Source organism: Theropithecus gelada, chromosome 3 (genome assembly GCF_003255815.1).
Source record: "Theropithecus gelada isolate Dixy chromosome 3, Tgel_1.0, whole genome shotgun sequence".
Lineage (NCBI taxonomy): Eukaryota > Metazoa > Chordata > Mammalia > Primates > Cercopithecidae > Theropithecus > Theropithecus gelada.
Window position 1 is genome coordinate 13,766,111 of NC_037670.1, and position 26,832 is coordinate 13,792,942.

The 26,832-nt window shown below is 47.7% G+C and overlaps 2 protein-coding genes across 11 annotated transcripts in view; one reads left to right on the forward strand and one right to left on the reverse strand.

Moving 5' to 3' along the window:
• On the forward strand, positions 1–13,313 carry ZNF394 (zinc finger protein 394). 3 transcript variants are annotated; one of them, XM_025380505.1, is made up of 3 exons: positions 1–717; positions 1,509–1,635; positions 12,869–13,313. In XM_025380505.1, exons 1-3 carry the CDS (start codon positions 262–264, stop codon positions 12,889–12,891), a joined length of 606 nt encoding a protein of 201 aa, XP_025236290.1. In that variant the 5' UTR covers positions 1–261; the 3' UTR covers positions 12,892–13,313. The 3 variants fall into 3 exon arrangements, with proteins under 3 accessions (XP_025236290.1, XP_025236289.1, XP_025236292.1); XM_025380504.1 differs by lacking the exon at positions 12,869–13,313 and adding an exon at positions 5,560–6,943; XM_025380507.1 differs by lacking the exons at positions 1,509–1,635; positions 12,869–13,313 and adding an exon at positions 5,560–6,950.
• The window catches only part of ZNF789 (zinc finger protein 789), a 15,875-nt gene continuing 1,282 nt past the window's right edge, over positions 12,240–26,832 (reverse strand). Inside the window, exons 2-7 of one of the 8 annotated variants that reach the window (XM_025380531.1) lie at positions 24,118–24,195; positions 22,529–22,611; positions 21,104–21,230; positions 16,047–16,160; positions 14,811–14,984; positions 12,240–13,356 (exon numbers count right to left, since the gene is read on the reverse strand). In XM_025380531.1, the coding sequence (XP_025236316.1) occupies positions 12,344–13,336 (993 nt within the window). In that variant the 5' untranslated portion in view covers positions 13,337–13,356; positions 14,811–14,984; positions 16,047–16,160; ... (1 more) ...; positions 22,529–22,611; positions 24,118–24,195 and the 3' untranslated portion in view covers positions 12,240–12,343. Of the gene's footprint in view, positions 13,357–14,810; positions 14,985–16,046; positions 16,161–16,288; positions 16,453–18,182; positions 18,237–19,294; positions 19,630–19,931; positions 21,231–22,528; positions 22,612–24,117; positions 24,196–26,832 lie in introns of those variants that run through there. The other 7 variants (XM_025380532.1, XM_025380528.1, XM_025380529.1 and 4 more) reach the window with 7 other exon arrangements.

The following is a 26,832-nucleotide window of genomic DNA, read 5'->3' on the forward strand; positions in this document are numbered from 1 at the left end:
CGCCTAGAGAGGCCCCGGAAATGCAGGGAAGGGTGGCGCAGGGCGTCCGTGACGCACTTCCGGCACGGGATGTTTTCGGTGGCTGGACTGAGGGAGCTGTAGACGCAAAGCTGAGCAAAGGAAGAAGTGTGGGAGAGGGGCCTGGTGTGGTGGGGTCCGGTGTTTGGGACCGGAGGGTTTGAGGGCTGATGAGTTCCTTGGGTTTGCTCTTTCTTCACCTGAAAGGAAGACTCCAGGAAGGGCAGCACATGCCGGAGAAAGATGAATTCCAGCTTGACCGCCCAGAGTCGCGGCAGTGACGCCGAGTTGGGACCCTGGGTGATGGCTGCGAGGTCCAAAGAAGCGGCGCCGTCCCAACGCGACGGACTTTTGCCCGTGAAAGTGGAGGAAGACTCACCCGGAAGTTGGGAGCCCGGCTATCCAGGGGCTTGGCCAGACCCCGAAACTTCTCGACTGCGCTTTAGGCAGCTGCGTTATCAGGAGGTGGCTGGACCGGAAGAGGCGCTGAGCCGGCTCCGAGAACTCTGTCGTCGGTGGCTGAGGCCTGAGCTGCTCTCCAAGGAGCAGATCCTGGAGCTGCTGGTGCTGGAGCAGTTCCTCACCATCCTGCCCGAGGAGCTCCAAGCCTGGGTGCGAGAGCACTGCCCGGAGAGCGGGGAGGAGGCAGTGGCCGTGGTGCGGGCTCTGCAGCGAGCGCTCGATGGAACCTCACCTCAGGTGAGAAGCGAAAGACCCATTCTGGAGGTGGGAGTGTGGAAAATAGGCGTGTATGGGGTGCTCTGCGTTTCGGAAGTTATTTCCTTATTACATTTCGTGTGAACGTTGGGGTGTGTATGGACTTCCTTTCCGCAGGCCACAGTGACAGATCCATCCAGGAGATGACTTTATAGACTTCAGCATAAAGCCAACACGGATTACTGGTTTTCTTTTTTCTTTTTTTCTTTTTTTTTTTCCTTTTCTGTTGTTGTTGTTTGAGGTGGAGTTTCAGTCTTGTCGCCCAGGCTGGAGTGCAATGGCGCGATCTCGGCTCACTGCAACCTCTGACTCCCGGGTCCAAGCGATTCTCCTGCCTCAGCCTCCTGAGTAGCTGGGATTACAGGCGCCCGCTACCACGCCCGGCTAATTTTTGTATTTTTAGGAGAGATGGGGTTTCACCGTGTTGGCCAGGCTGGTCTCAATCTCCTGACCTCAGGTGATCCGCCCGCCGTGGCCTCCCAAAGTTCTGGGATTACAGGTATGAGCCACCGCGCCCGGTCGTGTGTACTTTTAATCTATGTCATATTTCTATTCCCATACATCACAGTGATACAAGTTAAAGAAATATTTTGCTCTTACCTACCCCCAAAATTAGTGTAAATAGTCCACAGAAAGGCTTTTCAGCATTACAAGAGAATGTCAGCCTCTATCTCTGATCTCTCCAAACTCCCTGGTCAGTACAAGAATCAAGAAGAGTGATAGTGCTGTACAGGGACAGCAGGTACTGAATTGGGCTCTTGTGTTGTTCCCAGGGGATGGCGACTTTCGAGGACATGGCTGTGTCTCTAACCTGGGAGGAGTGGGAGCGCCTGGACCCAGCACGGAGGGACTTCTGCAGAGAGAGTGCACAGAAGGATTCCGGGAGCACAGTTCCGCCTAGTGAGTGCTGTTGCTCTGCTGGTTTATTGTGGTGTGTGATTTGTGAAGGGGTGGTCCATTACCATCCCTGAGCCATTATGCCATTCCCAGACTTGGGCTGAGAGCCTTCAGGTGTCTTCTGTAACCCAGGCAGGAGCCTATGTACTGCTAGGTGCTAGATTCAGCTTTTTACTTTGGTTCATTTTTAATGTCTTATACATACAGAAAACTATATTAAAAAAAAAAATAGATAATGACCATCCCCTGTGTCCACCACCCAAGTTTATCCGATCTTAATACTTGGCCACATTGCCAGAGAAATATGTTCCAGCTGGAGGTGAGGCCCCCACATAGCCTCCTGGAAATCCTTCCCCTCTATCCTTCTCTAGAGGTAGCCAGTAAGCTGACTGTTGTGTTTATGACTTCCATGCATGTCTTATATTGTCTCTACATAGACACGTAGCTCCACGCTGTATATCATTACTGTATGGCTTTTTTTTTAACTCAATATTACATTTTTGAGATTTACTCATGTTGATGCATGGAGCTCTACCTGTTTTACTGTCCAGATACTCCAGAATTCTATCCATTTCTGTTAATGGACATCTAGGTGTCTTAAGTTTTAACCATTACAGCGTTGCACCGAACATTCTTGTATATTCTTGCATATTTTTGTGTATTTGTTCCTATGTTGGAGTTTCTGAAGAGAATATGCCTAGAGACAGGCAGTAGTCCCCTCTTCCTGGTTTTGCTTTCTGTGGTTTCACTTACACACAGTATGCAGTACAACCAGATATTTTAAGACAGAGACCACATTCACATGACTATTATTACAGTATAGCATTTGTTTTTCATTTTTTGTCTTTGGTTTTGGGGGTTTTCTTGAGATGGAGTTTTCCTCTTGTTGCCCGGGGGAGTGAGTGCAGTGGTGTGGTCTCAGCTCATTGCAACCTCTGCCTCCCAAGCCAAGCAATTCTCCTGCCTCTGTCCCCTGAGTAGCTGGAATTACAGACATGCCCCACCATGCTCAGCTAATTTTGTATTTTTAGTAGAGACGGGATTTCCCCATGTTGGCCAGACTGGTCTTGAACTCCTGACCTCAGGTGATTCTCCTGCCTCAGCTTCCCAAAGTGCTGGGATTGCAGGTGTGAGCTACCAAACCTAGTTAAGTATATTGTTATAATTGATAGTTATTGTTAATCTCTTAATGTACCTAATTTATGAATTAAACTTGATTAAAGGGATGTATGTATAAGAAAAAACATTATATATATATATATATATAGAGAGAGAGAGGCTTTGGTACTATACACAGTTTCAGGCATCACTGGGGGTCTTGGAATGTGTCCCCACAGAGAAGAGGAGACAACTGTATGTTCATCTTACTCTCCAAAGAGCTCATAACTAATGTATACGCCACCAGCAATATTGAGAATTTTTCTTTCTCCACATTCTCGTCAACATTTGCTGTTGGCCGGTCACGGTGACTCTCACCTGTAATCCTAGCACTTTGGGAGGCCCAGATGGGAGGATTGTTTGAGGCCAGGAGCTCAAGACCAACCTGGGCAACACAGCAAGACCCCATCTTTTTTAAAAAAAATTTTTTAATTAAAAAAATAGTAATACATTTGGCCAGGTGATAGCTCACGTCTGTAATCTCAGTACTTTGGGAGGCCGAGGTGGGCAGATCACAAGGTCAGGAGTTCAAAACCCACTTGGCCAACATAGTAAAACACCGTCTCTACTAGAAATGCAAAAAATTAGTCGGGCCTGTGATGCCTGATGTGCAGGGGCCCTGGCACCTGCTTACCCACCCATCCCTTCCGCTGCCCCTCACCCACTCTGGCCACACTGCCTTGCTGCTCCAAAATATGCCAAGCCCCTCTGCCTCCTGGTCTTTGTGCTATGTGACCGCTCTGCCTGAAATATTCTACTCTAGCTCTGTAGGAAGCAAAGCTTCAGAGCTTTGCTCAAATTGCTCCCTTGTGCCGGGTGTGGTGACTCATACCTGTAATCCCACAACTTTGGGAGGCCGAGGTGGCTCACACCTGTAACCCTAGCACTTTGGGAGGCCAAGGCAGGCAAATCACTTGAGGTCAGGAGTTCAAGACCAGCCTGGCCAACATGGTAAAACCCCGTCTTTACTAAAAATACAAAAATTAGCCACGCCAGTTAATGGGCACCTGTAATTCCAGCTACTCAGAAAGCTGAGGCAGGAGAATCACTTGAACCTGGGAGGTGGAGGTTGCAGTGAGTTGAGATCATGCCACTACACTCCAACCTGGGTGACAGAGTGAGACTCTGTCTCAAAAAAATAAAAAATAGGCTGGGCGCAGTGGCTCACGCCAGTAATCCCACACTTTGGGAGGCCAAGGCCAGGTGGATCACCTGAGGTCAGGAGTTTGAGACCAGCCTGACCAAGATGGTAAAACCCCATCTCTACTAAAAATACAAAAGTTAGCTGGGTGTGGTGGCACATGCCTGTAATCCCAGCTACTTTCGAGGCTGAGGCAGGGGAATTGCTTGAACCTGGGAGTTGGAGGTTGCAGTGAGCGAAGATCATGCCACTGCACTCCAGCCTTGGCAATGAGCGAAACTCCATCTCAAAAAAAATAAAATAGCTGGGTGCAGTGGCTCACTCCTGTAATCGCAACACCTTGCAAGGCCAAGGTGGGTGGATGACAAGATCAGAGGAGTTTGAGATCATCCTGACCAAGATGGTGAAACCCTGTCTCCACTAAAACTACAAAAAAATTAGCCGGGCATGGTGGCGGGTGCCTGTAATCCCAGCTACTCGGGAGGCCGAGGCAGGAGAATCACTTGAACCTGGGAGGCAGAGGTTGCAGTAAGCAGAGATCACACCACTGCACTCCAGCCTGGGCAACAGAGTGAGACTCCATCTCAAAAATACAATAAGATACGATAAGATAAAATAAAATATAAACTGGGTGCTGTGGCTCACCCTGTAATCCGAGAACTTTGGGAGGCCAAGGCAGGTGAATCACAAGGTCAGGAGTTCAAGACCAGCCTGGCCAAGATGGTGAAACCCTGTCTCTACTAAAACTAGCAGAATTGGCACCTGTAATCCCCGCTACTTGGGAGGCTGAGGCAGGAGAATCACTTGAACCCTGGTGGCAGAGGTTGCAGTGAGCCGAGATCGCGCCACTGTACTCCAGCCTGGGCAACAGAGTGAGACTCTGTCTCAAAATAAATAGCGACAGAGTGAGACTGCGTCTCAAAATAAATAAATAGGGAGACCGAGGCAAGCAGATCATGTGGTCAAGAGATAGAGACCATCCTGGCCAACATGGTGAAACCCTATCTCTACTAAAAATATAAAAATTAGGCCGAGCGTGGTGGCTCAAGCCTGTAATCCCAGCACTTTGGGAGGCCGAGATGGGCGGATCACGAGGTCAGGAGATCGAGAACATCCTGGCCAACACGGTGAAACCCCATCTCTACTAAAAAATACAAAAAAAACTAGCCGGGCGAGTGGCGGGCGCCTGTAGTCCCAACTACTTGGGAGGCTGAGGCAGCAGAATGGCGTAAACCTGGGAGGCGGAGCTTGCAGTAAGCTGAGATCCGGCCACTGCACTCCAGCCTGGGCGACAGAGCGAGACTCCGTCTCAAAAAAAAAAAAAAAATATATATATATATATATATATATATAAAAATTAGCTGGATGTGCTGGTGTGCGCCTGTAACCCCAGCTACTCTGGAGGCTGAGGCAGGAGAATCACTCGAACTCAGGAGGCAGAGGTTGCAGTGAACTGAGATCAGGCCACTGCACTCCAGCCTGGTGACAAAGCAAGACTCCTTCTCAAAAAATAAATTAATTAAAATAAAAAGTAAAAGGGATTTGAGGATTTAACATTCTGCCAGCACTTGCTTATTTCAGTGTTGCACAGAAATGCAACGGCAGGAATTTGTACTTTCATGTTTCAGGTTTGGAAAGCAGAGCTGAGAACAAAGAGTTGATTCCAATGCAAGAAATTTTAGAAGCAGAGCCACAGGGGCGACTACAAGAAGCGTTCCAGGGGAAGCGCCCCCTGTTGTCTAAGTGTGGCAGTACCCATGAGGACAGCGTGGAAAAGCAGTCCAGAAACCCCCTCCCCCTGAAACTTGAAAATTCTCCTGAAGCACAAGGACGCAACAGCATCTCAGATGTCAACAAGAACGGTTCCATAGAAGGGGAAGACTCTAAAAATAATGACCTGCAGAACAGTGCCAGACGCTCCAACCTTGTTCTGTGTCAGCACATCCCAAAAGCAGAGAGGCCCACAGATGGTGAGGAACACGGGAACAAGTGCAAGCAGAGTTTCCACATGGTGACGTGGCACATGCTGAAACCTCACAAGTCTGACAGTGGAGACAGTTTCCATCATTCCAACCTTTTTGAGACCCAGAGGCAGCTCCGTGAAGAAAGACCTTATAAATGTGGTAACTGTGGGAAGAGTTTCAAACAACGCTCTGACCTCTTTAGACACCAGAGAATCCACACAGGTGAGAAACCCTATGGCTGCCAAGAATGTGGGAAAAGCTTCAGCCAGAGCGCTGCCCTGACCAAGCACCAGAGGACACACACAGGTGAGAAGCCATACACCTGTCTGAAATGTGGGGAGCGCTTCAGGCAGAATTCACACCTAAATCGTCATCAAAGTACCCACAGTAGAGACAAACATTTTAAATGTGAGGAATGCGGGGAAACCTGTCATATTTCCCACCTTTTTAGACATCAGAGACTACATAAAGGGGAGAGACCCTATAAGTGTGAAGAATGCGAGAAAAGCTTCAAACAGCGCTCCGACCTCTTTAAACACCAGAGGATCCACACTGGGGAGAAGCCCTATGAATGTTCTGTCTGTGGGAAACGCTTCAATCAGAGTGCAACCCTCATTAAACACCAGAGAATTCACACTGGAGAAAAGCCTTACAAATGTCTTGAATGTGGGGAAAGATTTAGACAAAGTACACACCTTATCCGACACCAAAGAATTCATCAAAATAAAGTGCTGTCGGCTGGGCGCGGTGGCTCACGCCTGTAATTCCAGTACTTTGGGAGGCCAAGGCAGGCAGATCATTTGAGATCAGGAGTTTGAAACCAGCCTGGCCAACATGGTAAAACCCCGTCTCTACTAAAAATACAAAAATGAGCTGGGCGTGGTGGTGTGTACCTGTAATCCCAGCTATTCGGTAGGCTGAGGCAGGAGAATCACTTGAACCCAGGAGGCGGAGGTTGCAGTGAGCTGAGATCACGCCACTGCACTCCAGCCTGGGCAACAGAACAAGACTCTATCTCAAAAAAGAAAGAAATAAAGTGCTATCATTTTGATATGTTTCTGTGTGACTTGGCCTGTTTCTTTTCCTGTCCAGAACGACATTCCTTGCCATTTGGAGTATATCAGTCAATTATGGATCTTCCTTGAGGATCTACTACAAGATAGGTTCAATCCGTCCTGAGCCCCATTACAGACTGATAGTTTCAGTGAGTGAGGAATGAGGAAGTAAGGGGCCTTCTGAAATGTGAGCTGGTGCCAGGTAAGAGACTTCTGATGATAAGAGTGAGGCCAACATGTAAGAGGGTTCTGTCCTTGTCATCTGTGCTCTACCTTTATTTATGTGTTTATTTTTGAGGTTGGGTCTTGTCGTATTCCCCCGGCTGGAGCTCAGTGGTGTGATCATGGCTCACTGTGGCCTCAACCTGGGCTCAAGTGATCGTCTGTCTTAACCTCCTGAGTAGCTGGGACCACAGGCACACTACCAAACCCAGCTATTTTTCTTTTTTTTTTAAGAAATAGGGTCTTGCTATGTTGCCCAGGCTGGTCTCAACCTCCTAGGCTCAAGGAATCCTCCTGCCTCAGCCTCCCAAAGTGCTGGAATTACAGACATGAGCCACCACACCCAGCCTACCTTTACTTACTTCGTTTTTTTTTTTTTTTTTTTTTTTTTTTTTTTTTGAGATGGAGTCTTGCTCTGTCACCCAGGCTGGAGTGCAGTGGCATGATCTCAGCTCACTGCAACTTCCACCTCCTGGGTTCAAGCAATTCACCTGCCTCAGCCTTCCGAGTACCTGGGACTGCAGGCGCACCGTGCCACGCCTGGCTAATTTTTTGTATTTTAGTAGAGATGGGGTTTCACCATGTTGCCTAGGCTGCTAGTGAACTCCTGAGCTCAGGCAATCTGCCCACCTCAGCCTTCCAAAGTGCTGGGATTACACACATGAGCCACCACGCCCAGCCTCTTTATTCACTTTTGAACCAAATCTTGCTCACTACAGTTACTAATACTTCTCTAAGAATGTATTTTAGTCTTTTAAAATTTGCCTTTGTCCTTAGACGGTAGAGAGGGTTTCAACTACTTCATAATCCCCAGAAGACCTGGTAAAGCTCAGTGCTCACAAGAAACACTTTATTTTTCACTTTCCAGAAAACCTAATTTTACATAGTCCCTCTTTCCCATTCTAGGGGCCTAGAAGTTCAGTTTTTTGACTTACTGATTTCTTTTTTTTGAGACGGATTCTTGCTCTGTCACCCAGGCTGGAGTGCAGTGGCATGATATTGGCTCACTGCAACCTCCACCTCCCGGGTTCAAGCAATTCTCCTGCCTCAGCCTCCCGAGTAGCTGGGATTACAGGCACCTGCCACTGCACCCAGTTAATTTGTGTATTTTTAGTAGAGACGGGATTTCACCGTGTTGGCCAGGCTGGTCTCAAACTCCTGACCTCAGGGGATCTGCTTGCCTTGGCTCCCAAAGTGGATTTCTTTTTTTTTTTTTTTTTAAGACAGTCTACCTCTGTGGCCCAGGCTGGAGTACAGTGGCAGGATCTTTGCTCACTGCAGCCTCCACCTGCTGGGTTCAAGCAATTCTCCTTGAACTGGAAGTTCCAATTTTTTTTTTTTTTTTTTTTCTGAGACAGAGTCTCGCACTGTCGCCCAGGCTGGAGTGCAGTGGCCAGATCTCAGCTCACTGCAAGCTCCACCTCCCGGGTTCACGCCATTCTCCTCCCTCAGCCTCCCGAGTAGCTGGGACTACAGGCACTCGCCACCATGCCCAGCTAACTTTTTGTAGTGTAGTAGAGACAGGGTTTCACCATGTTGGCCAGGATGGTCTCTATCTCCTGACTTCGTGATCCGCCCGCCTTGGCTTCCAAGTTTCTAATCATGCCTTGGTCTTTCCAGTGACCAGCCCCCAAGTTGAACCCATTGGGAATCCAAGAGTTGCCTTATTAGAACAAAGACATGCATCACTAAGGAAATTCCAGTGGGTTTAGCAGCTCCGTGTCAGGAACAAGTGTCAAAAGACCAAGTATTAAAAGACGCTCTTGGCACCCTTATCCCTCAGGAATTCTCCAAGGTTTGGGGAGCTCTCTGCTAGTCACTGAGGATGAAGACCAAATATATATTTATCATGATATCACAAGGCTTATTATACAAATTTTGAGTATTTCGTGCAGAAATGAATAAAATAGAACATAAAAATCATCTCCAGTAGAGCAAGTGTGCTTGTCCTTTCCAGGTCCTGTGAAAATGAAGGGAAGGGGGTGTCTGCTCAGCTCCACTAGGGGCACCCACCATCACAGTCAGGAGACCACCCTCTCCCGATGCAGGTGAGCTGGGGCACATGTAATAGAGGCCTCTGCTTGAAGGAATATCATCAGGAAGCAGCAGTCAGGGCACTACCGGCCTCTGAAAAACACAGGGCAGAACTGTGGGTCTAGTCTGGGTGTAGGTAATGGTGGCTTCTTTTGCTCTAGGAACTGTCTGGAAACTGAAGGGTGTCTGGCCTGGACAGCAGCTACACCTCCCTCTAAGTCTGTAGCCATCTCAGGATGGCTGCACTGATATGACTACTCAGTGAATTACTGTTCTCTCCTGTTTGTATCTTCTTTAAACATGAGGATTAATCTGAGTGACAAGTGCCTGAATGCCTAGTCATTGGAGAAAATTGTAAATACAAACTATCTTTTTTTAAAAAAAATTAATTAAAAAAAAAAAACAAGGTCTCACTTTGTCGCCCAGTCTGGAGTGCAGTGGCATGATCTTGGCTCACTTGCAGCCTCAACTTCCTGGGTTTAAGCGATCCTTCCACCTCAGCCTCCCAAGCAGCTGAGACTACAGGCACACAACCACCATACCCAGCTAGTTTTTGTACTTTAAAAGTATAAGAGAGACGGGGCGCAGTGGCTCACGCCTATAAGTCCAACACTGGGAGGCTGAGGCTGGCAGATCACGAGGTCAGGCATTCAAGACCAGCCTGGCCAACATGGCGAAACCCCATCTCTACTGAAAATACAAAAGTTAGCTGGGCATGGTGACGGGTGCCTGTTGTCCCAGCTACTCGGGGGGCTGAAGCAGGAGAATTGCTTGAACCCAGGAGGCAGAGGTTGCAGTGAGCCGAGATTGCACCACTGCACTCCAGCCTGGGCGACAGAACGAGACTCCATCTCAAAAAAAAAAAAAAAAAAAAAAGAGGTTTTGCCATGTTGGCCAGGCTGGTCTCAAAACTCCTGGGTTGAAGTGATCCATCCGCCTCAGCATCCCAAAGTGTTGGAGAATCAGAGGTGTGACCCACTGCACCTGGCCTGAGAGCAATTTGTTTTTTGTTTGTTTTTTTGTTTTGACACAGGGTCTCACTCTGTCGCCCAGGCTGGAATGCAGTGGTGCAATCTTGGCTCACGGCAACCTCCACCGCCCTGGTTCAAGCGATTCTCCTGTCTCAGCCTCCCAAGTAGCTGGAATTACAGGCACCCACCACCACGCCCGGCAAATTAGATCAATGTTTAATACAGACATAGGATGATGTTTAGGATATCAAAATAATTTAAGTGGATCTCTTATATTGTTGAGCTCTAGGGAGAATACACTCAGCTCAACCTATTTAAACTGAATGTCAGAATGTGCTTAGAATAACTGTGAAAACAGAAGGGATATGGCTCCTCAGAGACCATAATTGACACTTTTTGAATACAAGGAGTTTATTTGTTGGGGAGAGGTTGCAATACTGTTAGGGAAGGTGGAAGACAGAGAAGTCACCCAGTGAGGCAGCTACCATGGTGAGTGCCTGTGTGCAATTCCTGGGGAACCTCTGGAAACTAAAACACATGCTTCAGAGTTTTCCACACATGGGGAGATGGAGAATTTGGTGTTCATCAAATGCCCATCAATGATTGGTTGACGGCTGCTCCCAGGATGTCTCTTTTGCCCTCAGGCCACAAGGTGCAGACACAGTCAGATGATGCCCACAGAAGGTGTAAGTAAGGCCAGAGGGACTTTGGCAGGGCCCACAGCACCTATTACAAATACTGACGTATAGCTCTTTCCAGAATCTACTAACACATTCATTTTAGATTATGCGCAACTTTTTTTTTTGAGACGGAGTCTTGGTCTGTCTCCCAGGATAGAGTGCACTGATGCAATCTCGGGTCACTGCAACCTCTGCCTCCCGGGTTCAAGTGATTCTCCTGCCTCAGCCTCCCAAGTAGCTGGGATTACAGGTGCCCGCCACTGTGCCTGGCTAATTTTTCTATTTTTAGTAGAAACGGGGTTTCACCATCTTGGCTAGGCTCATCTTGAACTCCTGACCTCATGATCCACCCGCTTTGGCCTCCCAAAGTGCTAGGATTACAGGTATGAGCTACCACGCCCGGCCTGATTATGGGCAACTTTTAGCAGTTCTTCATACCTCACTAGTTACTAGTGAGTAGCCCTTAGTATTTTTGTTTGTTTTTTTAAGTCTATACATTAGCAGGTCATAGTTGTATGTAATACAGGAAAAGCATTCTTCTTCAATCCTTTTTTTTTGAGATGGAGTCTCACTCTGTTGTCCAGCCTGGAGTGCAGTGGTGTGTTCTCAGCTCACTGCAACCTCTGCCTCCCAGGTCCAAGCAACTCTCCTGCCTCAGCCTCCCAAGTAGCTGGAACTACAGGCACGTGCCACCATGGCCAGCTAATTTTTGTATTTTCAGTAGAGACGGGGTTTCACCATGTTGGCCAGGCTAGTCTTGAACTCTTGACCCCAAGTGATTCTCCATTCTTAGCCTCCCAAAGTGCTGGGATTACAGGCATGAGCCACTGTAGAGACGGGGTTTCACCATGTTGGCCAGGCTAGTCTTGAACTCTTGACCTCAAGTGATTCTCCATTCTTAGCCTCCCAAAGTGCTGGGATTACAGGCATAAGCCACTGCACCTGGCCCATTCTTCAGTCCTTCAATCATTCACAACCCATTCAATGGTCCCCAGCCTGGCGACCACAGGGCAAAGCTTCTATGGCTCGCTTCTGCCTTAACTAGGCTGGAGGGGATGAGGGCATAGAGGGTGCAAGAGAGTGAACACAACAGCCTAGTAAACTTTTTTTTCTTTTCTTTTTTTTTTTTTGAGACAGCCTCGCTCTGTCACCCAGGCGGGAGTACAGTGACACATCATGGCTCACTGCAGCCTTGAACTCCTGGGCTAACGCGATCCTCCCATCTCAGCCTTCTCAGTAGCTGGGACTGGAGGTGTGAGCCACCACACCTGGCTTTTTTGGTTTTTGTAGAGACAGGATCTCACTATGTTGCCCAGGCTAACATTTCCTTTGAAGTGTTTCTTCACTAGGGCAGCAGATTGGCCACAAAAAGAGGGCCCCCATAGAAAAACTCTTTGTTACATTTATTGCTTTTCATGAAAACAATCATGTGATACACACTTGAAGCAGAAGTTCTAGTCCTTCAATGACTGCTTTCCAGTTAATATCACGTGGATATCTGTCCTTTGTGAGTGCCCTGGTGCTTAATAAAGCTTGTGTGCCACTTGAAAGATTTTCCACATATGACACATTGGTAGGGTTGGCTTCCAGTGTGAATGACCTGATGTCGAAAAAGATTCCTCTTAAAACTAAACGTTTTCCCACATTCTCCACATTGAAAGAATTCCTCCTTTGTATGGATTCTTTGATGCTGAATGAGATCCACATTCCGACCAAAGGACTGTCCACATTCACTGCATTTATGGGTGTTCGGTTTACTGTGAATCTGTTGATGACACAGAAGGGTTGAATGCCGGCCAAAGGCTTTTCCACACTCAAGGCATTTATGGCGTTTTTCTCCACTGTGGATCACCTGATGTCGAATAAGGGTTGAATTCTGACTAAAGGTTTTTTCACATTCACTACATTTATAGGGTTTTTCTTTGGTATGAATCCTCTTATGTTCAACAAGATACGCGAGCTGCCGAAAACACTTTCCACAGTCATGACATCTGTATGGCTTGTTTTGCAGGTGACACTGTTTATGGACCGTAAGAGCTGACCGCTGTCTGAAGGCTTGCCCACATACCTTACATTCGAAGGGATTCTCTAAGAAGTGAATTCTTTGATGTTGATCAAACCATGCCTTACGCCTAATGACTTTTCCACATTCACTGCATTCATAAGACTTTGCTCTTGTGAGAATTTGCTTGTGCCCCAAAAGAAAAGATCTTTGATTGAGGGGTTTGTCATCCTCATCATACCTGCCCTGCTTCCACCTGCTTTGCACATTCTCATCTTGAATAAGGTTAAGGTTTTGAAGGAAGCCCCTGCTGTATTCATCGCCACTAGTAGGGAAAGTAAGCCTGCAACTGTCCACAAATTCTTTACACTTATGTAACTTTTCTGAAAGTTTCTCGGCTGATTCCTGCATTACCACTGATATCTTATATGACTCTAAATCTTCAGAAAACTTCTGTTTTGGAGTTAGCTTTTTCATCTTGTGTCTGGCTTCAGAACCTAGCCAAATAACAAGAAAAGATATAAATGACCTATGCACTGCAGAAGAAAAAAAGGAAGAGAAGCTAACTGTTAGGGCTCTAGGACAATCAAATGAAGCTAAGAAGTGATCTCTTGTTTACATCATCACACTCAAGAGGCCAAAATTCTGAATTTTTCTCTTTTCTTTTTCTTTTTTTTTTTTTTTTTTTTTTTGAGACGGAGTCTCGCTCTGTTGCCCAGGCTAGAGTGCAGTGGCGTGATCTCAGCTCACTGCAACCTCCGCTTCCCAGGTTCAAATGATTCCCCCGCCTCAGCCTCCCGAGTAGCTGGGATTACAGACGCCAGCCCACCATACTCAGCTAATTTTTGTAGAGATGGGGTTTCACCATGTTGGTCAGGCTGGTCTCGAACTCCTGACCTCAGGTGATCCACCTGCCTCAGCCTCCCAAAGTGCCAGGATTACAGGCGTGAGCCACTGCACCCAGCCCAAAATTCTAACTTTCACTGGACTCTTCACTGTCATAACAAAAAGAGCTCTCGGCACCAACAAACTCACTAAAAATGCACAGGAGTGTGTATGCCAGAGAATGTGAGAGCAGAGCCCATCACCATTATCAGAAAAACAACTTACTCTAGTAAGTTGTTTGGCACCACTGAGTGGTGCCAAATAAATGTCAGAGGTAGCATGTTATTTTTCAAGATACATGCTTTTTGTTTGAGACATGCCTAGGCCAGAGTGCAGTGGCATGATTTCGACTCATTGCAATCTCCACTTCCTGGGTTCAAGAGATTCTTGTGCCTCAGCCTCCTGAGTAGCTGGGATTACAGGCACGCACCACCACGCCCGGCTAGTTTTTTTATTTTTAGTAGAGATGGGGTTTCGCCATGTTGGCCAGGTGGGTCTCAAACTCCTGGCCTCAAGCGATCTGCCCATCTCGGCCTCCAAAAGTGCTGGGATTATAAGTGTAAGCCACTGTACCCGGCCTAGATACAAGTTTTTAATAACTCTAGGTGAAACATCTGCTTAAAAATGGACAAAGTGGCCGGGCGCGGTGGCTCAAGCCTGTAATCCCAGCACTTTGGGAGGCCGAGATGGGCGGATCACGAGGTCAGGAGATCGAGACCATCCTGGCTAACACGGTGAAACCCCGTCTCTACTAAGAAATACAAAAAATAGCCGGGCGAGGTGGCAGCGCCTGTAGTCCCAGCTACTCGGGAGGCTGAGGCCGGAGAATGGCGTGAACCCGGGAGGCGGAGCTTGCAGTGAGCTGAGATCCGGCCACTGCACTCCAGCCTGGGCGACAGCGCGAGACTCCGTCTCAAAAAAAAAAAAAAAAAAAAAAAAAATGGACAAAGTATAGGATAGAACAGAAAAGGAACCAGAGGGAAATAGGGACAAAAGCCAACTGACTAGAGCAACTAGGGGTGAGCAGGGTTCAGACAATGTCTGGAGACATTTCTGGTTGTCACACCTGGGGAGGTTCAAATGGCATCTAGTGGGTGCAGGCCAGGGCTGCTACTTAACATCCTAAAATGCACAGGACATAAATGCACAGGACATGCCCCCATCCCGCCCCCAGAGAATTCATCAGCCCAAAATGTCAGTAGTGCCATGGAGAAACCTTGGATGTGAAAAACAGGAGGAGCTGCATCAGGACACAGTAAGTAGAAAAATGCAGATATGTCAGGAAATATGGGAGTAATATGGAAACAAAACAAACCAAGGGAACAGGAGGCAGCACAGAGAGAGGACAAGTAATGAGGGTGGAATCAAGGGGCATCTAGGGTGCCCTGAGAGCTGTCACTTAGAAAACACTAGAGCAGCTGTGTCCGAGCAGCGCTTTTTCCTGCAGGAGAGGATGAATGTTCTAGACTTGAAGTCAAACCCCAGTGTCCACCTCCCAACTGTGAGAGTTCTTTTTTGAGAGTCTTGCTCTGTCACCCAGGCTGGAGTACAATCACGTAATCTCAGCTCACTGCAACCTCTGCCTCCCAGCCTCAACCGGTCCTTGCACCTCAGCCTCCTGAGTAGCTGGGACTACAGGCATGCGCCACCACACCCGGCTTAAATTTGTATTTTTTGTAGAGATGGGTTTTCACCATGTCGCCCAGGCTGATCCTGAACGCCTGGGCTCAAGTGATCCTCCTGCCTCTACTGCCCAAAGTGCTGGGATTACTGGTGTGAGCCCCCATACCAGGCCTGTGTGAGGTTTTTTTTTTTTTTTTTTTGAGACAGAGTCTCGCTCTGTCACTCAGGCTGGAGTTCAGTGGCGTGATCTTGGCTCACTGCAGCCTCTGCCTCCCAGGTTCTGGCAATTCTCCTGCCTCAGCCTCCCAGGTAGCTGGGATTACAGGCACACACCACTACGCCTGGCTAATTTTTGTATTTTCAGTAGAGACGGGGTTTCACCATGTTGGCCAGGCTGGTCAACTCTGGGCCTCAGGTGATCCACCCGACTTGGCCTCCCAAAGTGCTAGAATTACAGGCGTGAGCCACCACGCCCGGCCAAGATTTCTTAATCTTAGTCTCTTCATCTGGGAAGTAGGGATGCCGATCTTCCTCCCACCTCACAGGGCAGCAGTGATGAAGAAGTGGGATAATATATGCCCAGCACCTGGCTCTGCGTCTGGCACAGAGAAGGGGCTTCACTAACGTGCCTTCCCTTCCTCTTCCTGATTCCACTCGCCTGGGTCTCTTCCTCACCCACCTGGGCAAGCACTACCGGAAGCCTTCCTACTCCCAGCTCTCGGTAGATCCAGGATCCACTGCTCGTCCCAGTTCTCCAGCTGACAGATCACCTCAGGTTTGGGAAACTGAAATCCTACTCATGGGGAAGTAAATGGGATGTGGCCGTTAGTGAGTTACAGAGACATGGCCCAGGGGCTCAGTGGCAGGCAGAGATAAGGACAATAATCAGAAGGGCTGGTGAGAATAGAGATTGGCACAATCTTTGTAAATATCTGGCAGTCTTTATTGAAAGCCTGAACAATGTTCATACCTTTGGCTGTGGTCATTTCACTCTTAGAAATATAGCCTAAAGTACAATTGCAACCAAGATGAATGTGCCAGAGACGTTCAGCACAGTGGGATTGCAGCGTCAAACTGGAAATAAACTGAATATCGAAAGGGAACAATTAAATCAAGCGTAGCACATTAATGCGGTGAAGGCATAAGTATTAGGCAGATATTAAAAATCCTTGTATTCAATTGTTTATTTTTTTTATTTTTGAGACGGAGTCTTGCTCTGTAACCCAGGCTGGAGTGACAATCTCGACTCACTGCAACCTCTGTCTCCCAGGATCAAGTAATTATACTGCTTCAGCCTCCCAAGTAGCTGGAACTACGGGCACCCGCCACCATGCCCAGCTAATTTTTGTATTTTTAGTAGAGACAGGTTTCACCATGTTGACCAGGCTGGTCTCGAACTCCTGACCTCAGGTGCTCCACCCACCTCGGCCTCCCAAAGTGCTGGGATTACAGGTTTGAGCCACTGTACTTAGCCAACTATGTATTTATTTATTTATAAATTAATTAATTTATTTTGAGACGGAGTCTGTGCTGTCGCCCCCACCCGGCTAAGTTTTTTATTTTTATTTTTATTTTTTTTGAGACAGAGTTTCACTCTTGTCACCCAGGCTGGAGTGCACTTGTGTCATCTCTGTTCACTGCTACCTCCGCCTCCCAGGTTCAAGTGATTCTCCTGTCTCAGCCTCCCAAGTAGCTGGAATTACAGGCACGTGGCCACCACGCCCAGCTAATTTTTGCATTTTTAGTAGGTATGAGATTTCACCATTTTGGCCAAGCTGGTCTTGAACCCCTGAACTCAAGTGATCTGCCTGCCTCGGCCTCCCAAAGAGCTGGGATTACAAGCATGAGCCACCACGCCCAGCCCAACTATTTATTAAAATAGAAAAATGCTGCCTATGTATTTTAAAGCAGAATACAAAACTCACATATAGCATGATCCAAATTTTTTTTTTTTCTGAGACGGAGCTTCGCTATTGTTGCCCAGGCTGGAGTGCAATGGCACAATCTCAGCTCACCACAACCTCTGCCTCCCGGGTTCAAGCAATTCTCCTGCCTCAGCCTCCAGAATAGCTGGGATTACAGGCATGTGCCACCACGCCTGGCTAATTTTGTATTTTTAGTAGAGACAGGGTTTCTCCATGTTGCTCAGGCTGGTCTCGAACTCCCAACCTCAGGTGATCTGCACGCCTCAGCCTCCCTCCCAAAGTGCTGGGATTACAGGCGTGAGCCACCATACCTGGCCCCAAATTTTGTTTTAAAAAACTATGTAGTGTGTGTGTTATGTATGCGTGTGTAAGTAATTAATACAGTTTGAGCATCCCTAATCCAAAATGCTCCCAGATCTGAAACTTTTTAAGCACTAACCTGACAGAAGTGGAGACTTCCACACCTGACCTCATGTGACCAGTGGCAGTCAAAACGCAGGCGCACAACACACAGTTAATTCAGCCTTCTCCAGGGAAAGACAAAAGGACTTTCAAGATATGCGCCTAAGGTGTATATGAAACATAAGTGAATTTCCTGTTTAGACTTGGGTCAGGTCCTCAAATTATCTTACTACATATATGTGAGTACTCCAAAATCCAAAAAAAATCCGAAATCCAAAACACTTTTGGTCCCCAGCATTTTGGATAAGGGATCCTTGCCCTGTAATAGACACAAGACGGATTGGGAAAAAGGAAACCGAAATGTTAATAACAAGAGTTATTTCTGGAAAGTAGGCCCGCAGGTGATTTTATTATCTACTGTATGTACTGACGTATTTTCCAAAATTTCTGTGATCAAAATTATTTTTAGAACTAGTAAAATCCATAAAAGAGGGCAGGGATATAGTAAAAAAGCACTCTCAGCCAGGCATGGTGGCTCACGCCTGTACTCCCAGCACTTTGGGAGGCTGAGGTGGGCGGATCACCTGAGGTCGGGAGTTCGAGACCAGCCTGACCAACATGGAGAAACCCCATCTCTACTAAAAATACAAAATTAGCCAGGCGTGGTGGGGCATGCCTATAATCCCAGCTACTCAAGAGGCTGAGGCAGGAGAATCACTTGAACCCGGGAGGCGGAGGTGCGGTGAGCAGAGATCGCACCATTATACTCCCGCCTGGGCAACAATAGTGAAACTCTGTCTCAAAAAAAAAAAAAGGCCGGGCACGGTGGCTCACGCCTGTAATCCCAGCACTTTGGGAGGCCGAGGCAGGTGGATCACCTTAGGTTGGGAGTTCAAGACCTGCCTGACCAACATGGGGAAACCCTATCTCTACTAAAAATACAAAATTAGCCATCCATGGTGGCACATGCCTGTAATCTCAGCTACTAGGGAGTCTGAGGCAGGAGAATCGCTTGAACCTGGGAGGTGGAGTATGCGGTGAGCCGAGATCGTGCCATTGCACTCCAGCCTGGGCAACAATAGCGAAACTCTGTCAAAAAAAAAAAAAAACAAAGACGCACTCTGAAATGTTACTATTGGATATGCAAAACAGTACAAATTTTGTTGAAGAATCATTCAGTAATCAATAAAGATTAAAGTGCCATCTCATTTAACTTAAAAATTCTGATTTTGGGAAAGTATCTTGGGAAATGATCAAAAATTCATATAAAGATTTATACTTAAAAACATCTATTCAGGCCGGGCGCGGTGGCTCAAGCCTGTAATCCCAGCACTTTGGGAGGCCGAGACGGGCGGATCACGAGGTCAGGAGATCGAGACCATCCTGGCTAACACGGTGAAACCCCGTCTCTACTAAAAAATACAAAAAACTAGCCGGGCGAAGTGGCGGGCGCCTGTGGTCCCAGCTACTCGGGAGGCTGAGGCAGGAGAATGGCGTAAACCCGGGAGGCGGAGCTTGCAGTGAGCTGAGATCCGGCCACCGCACTCCAGCCTGGGCGACAGAGCCAGACTCAGTCTCAAAAAAAAAAAAAAAAAAAAAAAAACATCTATTCAAACATTATAAATACACAAGCAAACCAACAAACAGAAACAAAGCCAAGCTGAATGTTCCCACATGGAAAAACAATGAAATAGTACCATGGCTCACACAATGGAATTATATTATGCTCGTTTACTGATTCTGTGGGGAAACACTGATACAATAATGTTAAGTTTAAAAGAGATTACAGGATTACACATAGACTATGTTCAGCTACTTTTGTAAAGGCATAGAAAAAAAGATTGGAAGGAAATCTTCCAAAATATTAACAGTGTTACTCATGAACACTTTCCTCTTCTCCTCCTTTTCTATGCCTTCCATGTACTTATGTATGCTCTTGTAATGTCTTTTTTTTTTTGAGATGGAGTCTTGCTCTGTTGCCCAGGCTGGAGTTCAGTGGCGCAATCTTGGCTCACTGCAAGCTCCGCCTCCCAGGTTCACGCCATTCTCCTGCCTCAGCCTCCCGAGTAGCTGGGACTACAGGCGCCCGCCACCACGCCCGGCTAATTTTTTGTATTTTTAGTAAAGACGGGGTTTCACCGTGTTAGCCAGGATGGTCTCGGTCTCCTGACATCATCATCCGCCCACCTTGGCCTCCCAAAATGCTGAGATTACAGGCGTGAGCCACCACGCCTGGCCTTGTAATGCTTTTAAAGGGAACATTAAAATTATAAAAATCCAGAGGTGGGTGGACGATCCCACAAGAGGTGGTCAAGACTCTGTGCTAAGAGTGTCAGTGCAGGGGTTAAACATGTGGTCCTGGAAAGAAAACTATTTAGCAAGGCAATTCCCACAGTAGGAGACTACAGTGGAATAGGACAAGGTAGGCTCCTGAAAAGATGGAAGCAGTGAAGGTTCAGAAATGAAGTTGGTTTAAAATCATTTCCTGAGCACCCACTAATGCTACACACCAAGAAGTTACCCATTTCCAGAGAGAAGAAAGAAAAAGACTTTCAAGAGCATAAGAAGTGAGCCTTTGGAATGTAAATCTACCGTAATTCTCAACTCCTGCAGGTCTTACAGATGAGGAACATGGGGTGAGAGTGAAGAACGCATGAAGTGTCTCTGTCTGAGCCCTAACACAACACGACTATTCGCTGTCCCCAGTCCCTTATGTGAAACCCTTAGGACCAGATGTGTTTCAGGAGTCAGAATTTTTCCAATTTCAGAAAGGTGACCTGGTGTAAATATTTTACATAACGTATCATCCCCAGTAGGGTTTGGAGTGGTGCCCTCAAATACAGTTATTTTTGTTGTTGTTTTGTTTTGTTTTGGGATGGAGTCTCTCTCTGTCGCCCAGGCTGGAATGCACTGGCGTGATCTCGGCTCAGTGCAACCTCTCCCTCCTGGGTTCAAGCGATTCTCCTGCCTCAGCCTCCCAAGTAACTGGGACTATAAGCGTGCACCACCACAACCGGCTAATTTTCGTATCTTAAGTAGAGATGGGTTTTACCATATTGGCCAGGCTGGTCTCAAACTACTGACCTCAGGTGACCCACCTGCCTCAGAATCCCAAAGTGCTAGGATTACAGGCGTGAGCCACCGCACCCGGCCTACACTGTTATTTCTGAAGTTGGGTATACAGATATGCACACCAAGTTGGAAAAATAAAGACAATAAATGGTTTCCTATGGGGTGAAGTCAGGTTTCACTGTGGTGATGTCTGGTCAGGGCTTGTAGCCACACAAGTTATGAAAAAAACTTTCAGTTTTCAGCACTTTTTCTGATTCTGGAATTGCAGATAAGGGACTAAGGGCTTGCACAGACACTCAGAACACAGACAAAGCCCAATCTTCAAGCTGTGTCCTACCCAGCAAGACCATGTTCCTGTAGTTCTCCAGCATCACATCTCGGTAGAGGTCCTTCTGACCCCAGTCGAGGTGGCCCCACTCCTCTCTGGTGAAGTACATCGCCACATCCTCAAACGAGAGCAGCTCCTGGAAAAGTAGCTGATAAAGGTAACTGCAATTCTTACAATAACTTACGCGCAATGATTATTCCACAGGTGAGGAAACCGAGGTTTGGGAGGTAAAGTGTGTAGGCCAAGGGCACCCAATTCATAAGGAATAGACTCAGGGCTCCTTTCAGGCCTGATGGCCCTCAGGCCAGACATGTGCTGGCTTCCATACCACGGGGTCAACATACTTAATCTCTAAAGGGCCAGAGGGTAAATATTTTAGGCTTTTCAGGCCCTCTGGTCTCTGTTCCAGTTCCTCAAATCTGCTGTTGATTTGAGGAACAGCAAATCAACAATTTGAGTAACAGCTTTTGTGTTGGAGCACAAAAGCAGCCATGGACAAGTAAGCGAATAGGCACAGCTGTGTTTCAGGGAAACTTTACCAAGAGGTCGAGGGTAGTTTGCTGACCCCTGCTCTATAAAAATAACCTATTGCTTCTGCCCCAGCTTCCTTACGAAAGAGATGAGGTCACTGGGGGATTGGTTAATGTGCAGACTATCGACAAAGGGATGAATAGTCTCAACGAACATGAACAAGAAATGTGGAAGCTCACAGGTGCTGGCCACCCTGGGGAATCAGGGCCTGCTAGGTCTGAAGGGGTAAGGTGGGGAGGGGTGCTGGAGCCCAGAAGGCTGCTGGAAGGGGAGCAAGACTGCAGCTGGGGCCGAAGAGGATGCAGCCACACCCATCCCACAGCCTGGGGAGGGAGCCGTGGGAAGAGAAACCCAACCTCAGTTTCCCCCAGACCTCTGGAACCCTGTTCCCCGTCCTCCAACCCTCTTCATCCCATTGCCACAAGCCAAGCAGATGCCGGAGACCAGGGGAGCCCGTTGCTGGAGAATATAAAAGGTACAGACCAAGGCGCAGACGCCTGGGTAGCATATCCAGAGGGGGCAACAGTGGACACGGCACAGTGAGCACAGGGGACATTACATCTGCAAGTGACTGTCCCCCTCCAGTGGGCTGAGCACCGAAGCTGCCACACTCTCACTCCCACACCCACACTGCAGCCCTCAGGGCAGAGGGGCCCAGCGGCTGTCTACAAACTCCCTGCTCTCACAAGACACTGCATGGGTTCAGCAGGGACGTGTGCAGGGAAACAGCAAATGTTCGCTGTCCTGTAAGTGGTCAGTAACAAGAAATGCCCACCCTCATCCTGAGAAGCTTCACGTAGCTCCCCTCTGTGGGCACACACCAGAACCTCCCAAATTATACGGACATTCTTTCCTGCCTATCAAACCTGAGTTCCACTGCTATGGTTGCAGGCCCTTTCTCACCATCATCCAGAATGTCACTCTTTTACCAGAGCTGCGCTGCAATGTCCTCAATCTGACCTACTTAGCCACCTGCATTCCCGCACCTGCACAAGGTTAACAAGCATGGGAATAAAGTGGCTTCATCTCCCAGAGTCATCGCGACGAGATAACTCCTCTCTTAACATCCACAATAGGTTCTTGGAAACTGATTTTTACCAAAAGTATGTACAGCAGCAGGTCCTGGAATAACTTTGTTTCACTGTAACACTGATGGGGAAAAAAATGGTTTTGATATACAGTTTCCCTTAAAGTTGCAGTTTCCAAGAACCCATCAACAGCTAGGACCTGTACGTTGCCAGGTGGGCCCCAAATGTTGCTTAAAAGTTCCATTTCTTTTGTTTGGTTGTTTTTTTTTTTTTTTTTTTTTGAAACAGAGTTTCGCTCTTGTTGCCCAGGCTGGAGTGTAATGGCTTAATGGCTCAATCTTGGCTCACTGCAACCTCCACCTCCTGGGTTCAAGCAATTCTCCTGCCTCAGCTTCCCAAGTAGATGGGATTATAGGCATGCGCCACTACACCCAGCTAATTTTTATATTTTCAGTAGAGACGGGGTTTCACTATATGTTGGCCAGGCAGGTCTCAAACTCCTGACCTCAGGTGATCCACCTGCCTCAGCCTCCCAAAGTGCTGGGATTCCAGGCATGAGCCACTAGGCCCGGCCTCTCCTTTCTTTCAAACTCAGTCTCTTCTAAGCCGGGCACGGTGGCTCACGCCTGGAATCCCAGCACTTTGGGAGGCTGAGGCAGGTGGATGGCTCAAGCCAGGAGTTCAGAAACAACCTGGGCAACATGGTGAAACCCTGTCTATAAAAAATACAAAAATTAACCAGCCTTGGTAGCATGTACCTGTGGTTCTAGCTACTTGGGAGGCTGAGGTGGGAGGATCACCTCAGCCTGGGAAGGTCAAGAGTGTCATGAGCCATGATCATGCCACTGCATTCCAGCCTGGGCGACAGAGTGAGACACTGTCTCAAAAAAAGACAAAACAACTCAGTCTCTTCTAATCACCCTCCATAATGCTACAAATTCAATAACTGACCTTCCATTATACCCTTTCATAGGAACAGTTCAGAATTTATTATGAGAAGTTCCTTACACATCTATCTCTCTAATCAGACTGTACTCTCCTACAGATGAGCGTTGATTTCCCAGCACAGAAGACAGCACCTGGAGTGTACAGCAGTAGATGCACGATAATGCTCATGGACAGAAACAATGGGCAATTACTACAGTAATAAGAGCAACAACTTAACACAGTGCTGAACTGTAACCAGATACTGCGCAAAGGACTTCACGGGGCATTTGCCATTGAATCTTCACAACTCGCTGTGATAGGCACTCTCATTGACCCAATTTATAGAAAAGAAAACTGGAGCCAGAGTGTTTATGTAACTTGCTGAAGGGAGCCCGTGTGACTCCAGAGGCTAAGCTCTCTACATCGCACTGTCTAACAAGGGAAACTCCCCGCACTGATGAAGAGGGCTCAACCTGAGGAAGGAGCTGCTGGTGGCAGTGACTATGCTGATGAAGCAGATGGGGAGGCACAGCTCACCTTCCCCCTGGCTGGTGGGAACATGGCTTCCACGGCCTGGTCTTTGACAAGGGGTGGGATCCTGGGCGTCAGGCTGAGCTGGAGAAGAAAAAAAAGATAGTAAGGCCAGCCCTAATTTGAAGCTCTCTTGCTTGGCAGATCTGGGACCAGGAATACCAATGGGGCCCACAGACAAAGCTTAATACAAAGTCCCTGTGTTTGGTGTTGGAACATGTGATGAAATACATGAGCCACTACAGTAAGTCTATGAATTTCTGAGGCTAGAACTATTTCCCAAGCTCTGTCCAAGGGAACCTGCAGCCCTGCCCTCCCCTTCTCCCTAGAACATGTCATCCTCAGGACCTCATATACAAAGGGACAGCAGATAGACCACATATAAAAATAGCTCTCTGGCCAGGTGCGGTGGCTCACGCCTGTAATCCCAACACTTTGGGAGGCTGAGGCAGGTGGATCACGAGGTCGGGAGATGGAGACCATCCTGGCCAACATGGTGAAACCCCGTCTCTACTAAAATACAAATAATTAGCTGGGCGTGGTGGCATGCGCCTGTAGTCCCAGCTACTCGGGAGGCTGAGGCAGGAGAATCACTTGAACCTGGGAGGCGGAGGTTACAGTGAGCCAAGATTGTACCACTGTATTCCAGCCTGACAACAGAGCAAGACTCCGTCTCAAAAAAAAAACAAACAAACAAACAAACAAACCACACATAGCACTCTGATCCACACCCTGCAGCAACCAGCTCTGGAAACCAAACCATAGCCTCTGAGGCACGGGCCCCACATCAGGACTTGATCAATAACAGCTTTATCCAAAATTTTGCTCCCCACTCCCTGTAATTTAGGACCAACAGGAGAAAAGCCAAATGCTCCCCTCCCCTATCACACAGGATGTTCGAGTCTAGTTATCCTAGGGATTCCAGTTAACCAGCTTTTCTTTCTCTAAATCTACTTATGTATTTCTAACCCTGCTCCTACGGCCAGCTCCACCTGCTAACAAGCCCCCTCTGAAAGTGTTCTAGGGGGGTCCCTCAACCGCCACCTCTAGCCTGGTGATTTGCTAGCAGGATTCAGCAACAGTAACAATTATAGACTTGCTATCTCTTTTTTTTTTTTTAGACAGAGTTTCATTCCTGTCATGCAGGCTGGAGTGCAATGGCACAATCTCTGCTCACAGCAACCTCCGCCTCCCGGGTTCAAGCCACTCTCCTGCCTCAGCCTCCAGAAGTAGCTGGGATTACAGGTGCCCGCCACCATGCCCAGCTAATTTTTTTGTATTTTTAGTTGAAATGGGGTTTCACCATGTTGGTCAGGCTGGTCTTGAACTCCTGCCCTTAGGTGATCCACCCACCTCAGCCTCCCAAAGTGCTAGGATTACAGGGGTGAGCCACCGCGCCTGGCCTACAAACTTGCTTTCTAAGAGTGAATTTTAATGAAATTCACTTTCATTTTAATGGATGCCCCTCAAACACAGTTCACCTTCCCTGAAAACACAGTTTAGAACACGTTTTGCCTTTTTTTTTTTTTTTTTGAGACAGAGTCTGGCTCTGTCACCCAGGCTGGAGTGCAGTGGCGCGATCTTGGCTCACTGCAAGCTCCACCTTCCGGGTTCACGCCATTCTCCTGCCTCAGCCTCCCGAGTAGCTGGGACTACAGGCGCCCACCACCACGCCCGGCTAACTTTTTGTATTTTTAGTAGAGACGGGGTTTCACCCTGTTAGCCAGGATAGTCTCAATCTCCTGACCTCATGATCCACCCGCCTTAGCCTCCCAAAGTGCTGGGATTACAGGCGTGAGCCGCCGCGCCCGACCTTTTTTTTTTTTTTTTGAGGAGTCTCCCTCTATCACCCATGCTGGAGTGCAGTGGTGTAATCATGGCTCACTGTAGCCTCGAACTCCTGGGCTTAAGCAATGCTTCTGCCTCAGTCTCCTAAGTAGCTGGGAGTGCAAGAATGCACCACCACGTCCAGCTGTTTGTAGTTTTTTTGTAGATGGGGTCTTGCTATGTTGCCCAGGGCAGACCCTCTGCCTCTTCAAAAAGGTACACTCTAAAAAGTATCCTGATCAGTGGCTCCCAGGCTGGGGCACAGGCCACATCCCTTTCATTCTCTATACCAAACTTGTCCAACCCTCAGCCTGTGAGCCGCATGTGGCCCAGGACGACTTTGAATCCAATCCAACACAAATTTGTAAACTGTATTAAAACGTTACGAGATTTTTTTGCAATTTTTTTTTTTGCTCATCAGCTATTTTTAGTGTTTGTGTATTTTACGTGTAGCCCAAGACCATTCTTCTTCCAATGTGGCCCAGGGAAGCCAAGAGATTGGACAACCCTGCACTGTATTTATTGAACATCTGTTTGTGAAGGCTGTGCATCTGGATGTCAGACTTGCTAATGAAAAATTAAATGGAGGCCATGTTTTGGGTATAGCCCTAGGCCAACCACCCACAGCCACATAAGGCATTTAAAATACACTGATTTCTCCCTTGAGTTCAGGAGTTGGAGACTGCAGTGAGCTATGATGGCACCACTACACTCCATCCTGGGTGACACAGCGAGACCCTGTCTCTCTTAAAAACAACAGGCCTGGCGCGGTGGCTCACGCCTGTAAATCCCGGCACTTTGGGAGGCCGAGGCGGGCGGATCACGAGGTCAGGAGTTCAAGACCACCCTGGCCAACATAGTGAAACCCCATCTCTACTAAAAATACAAAAATTA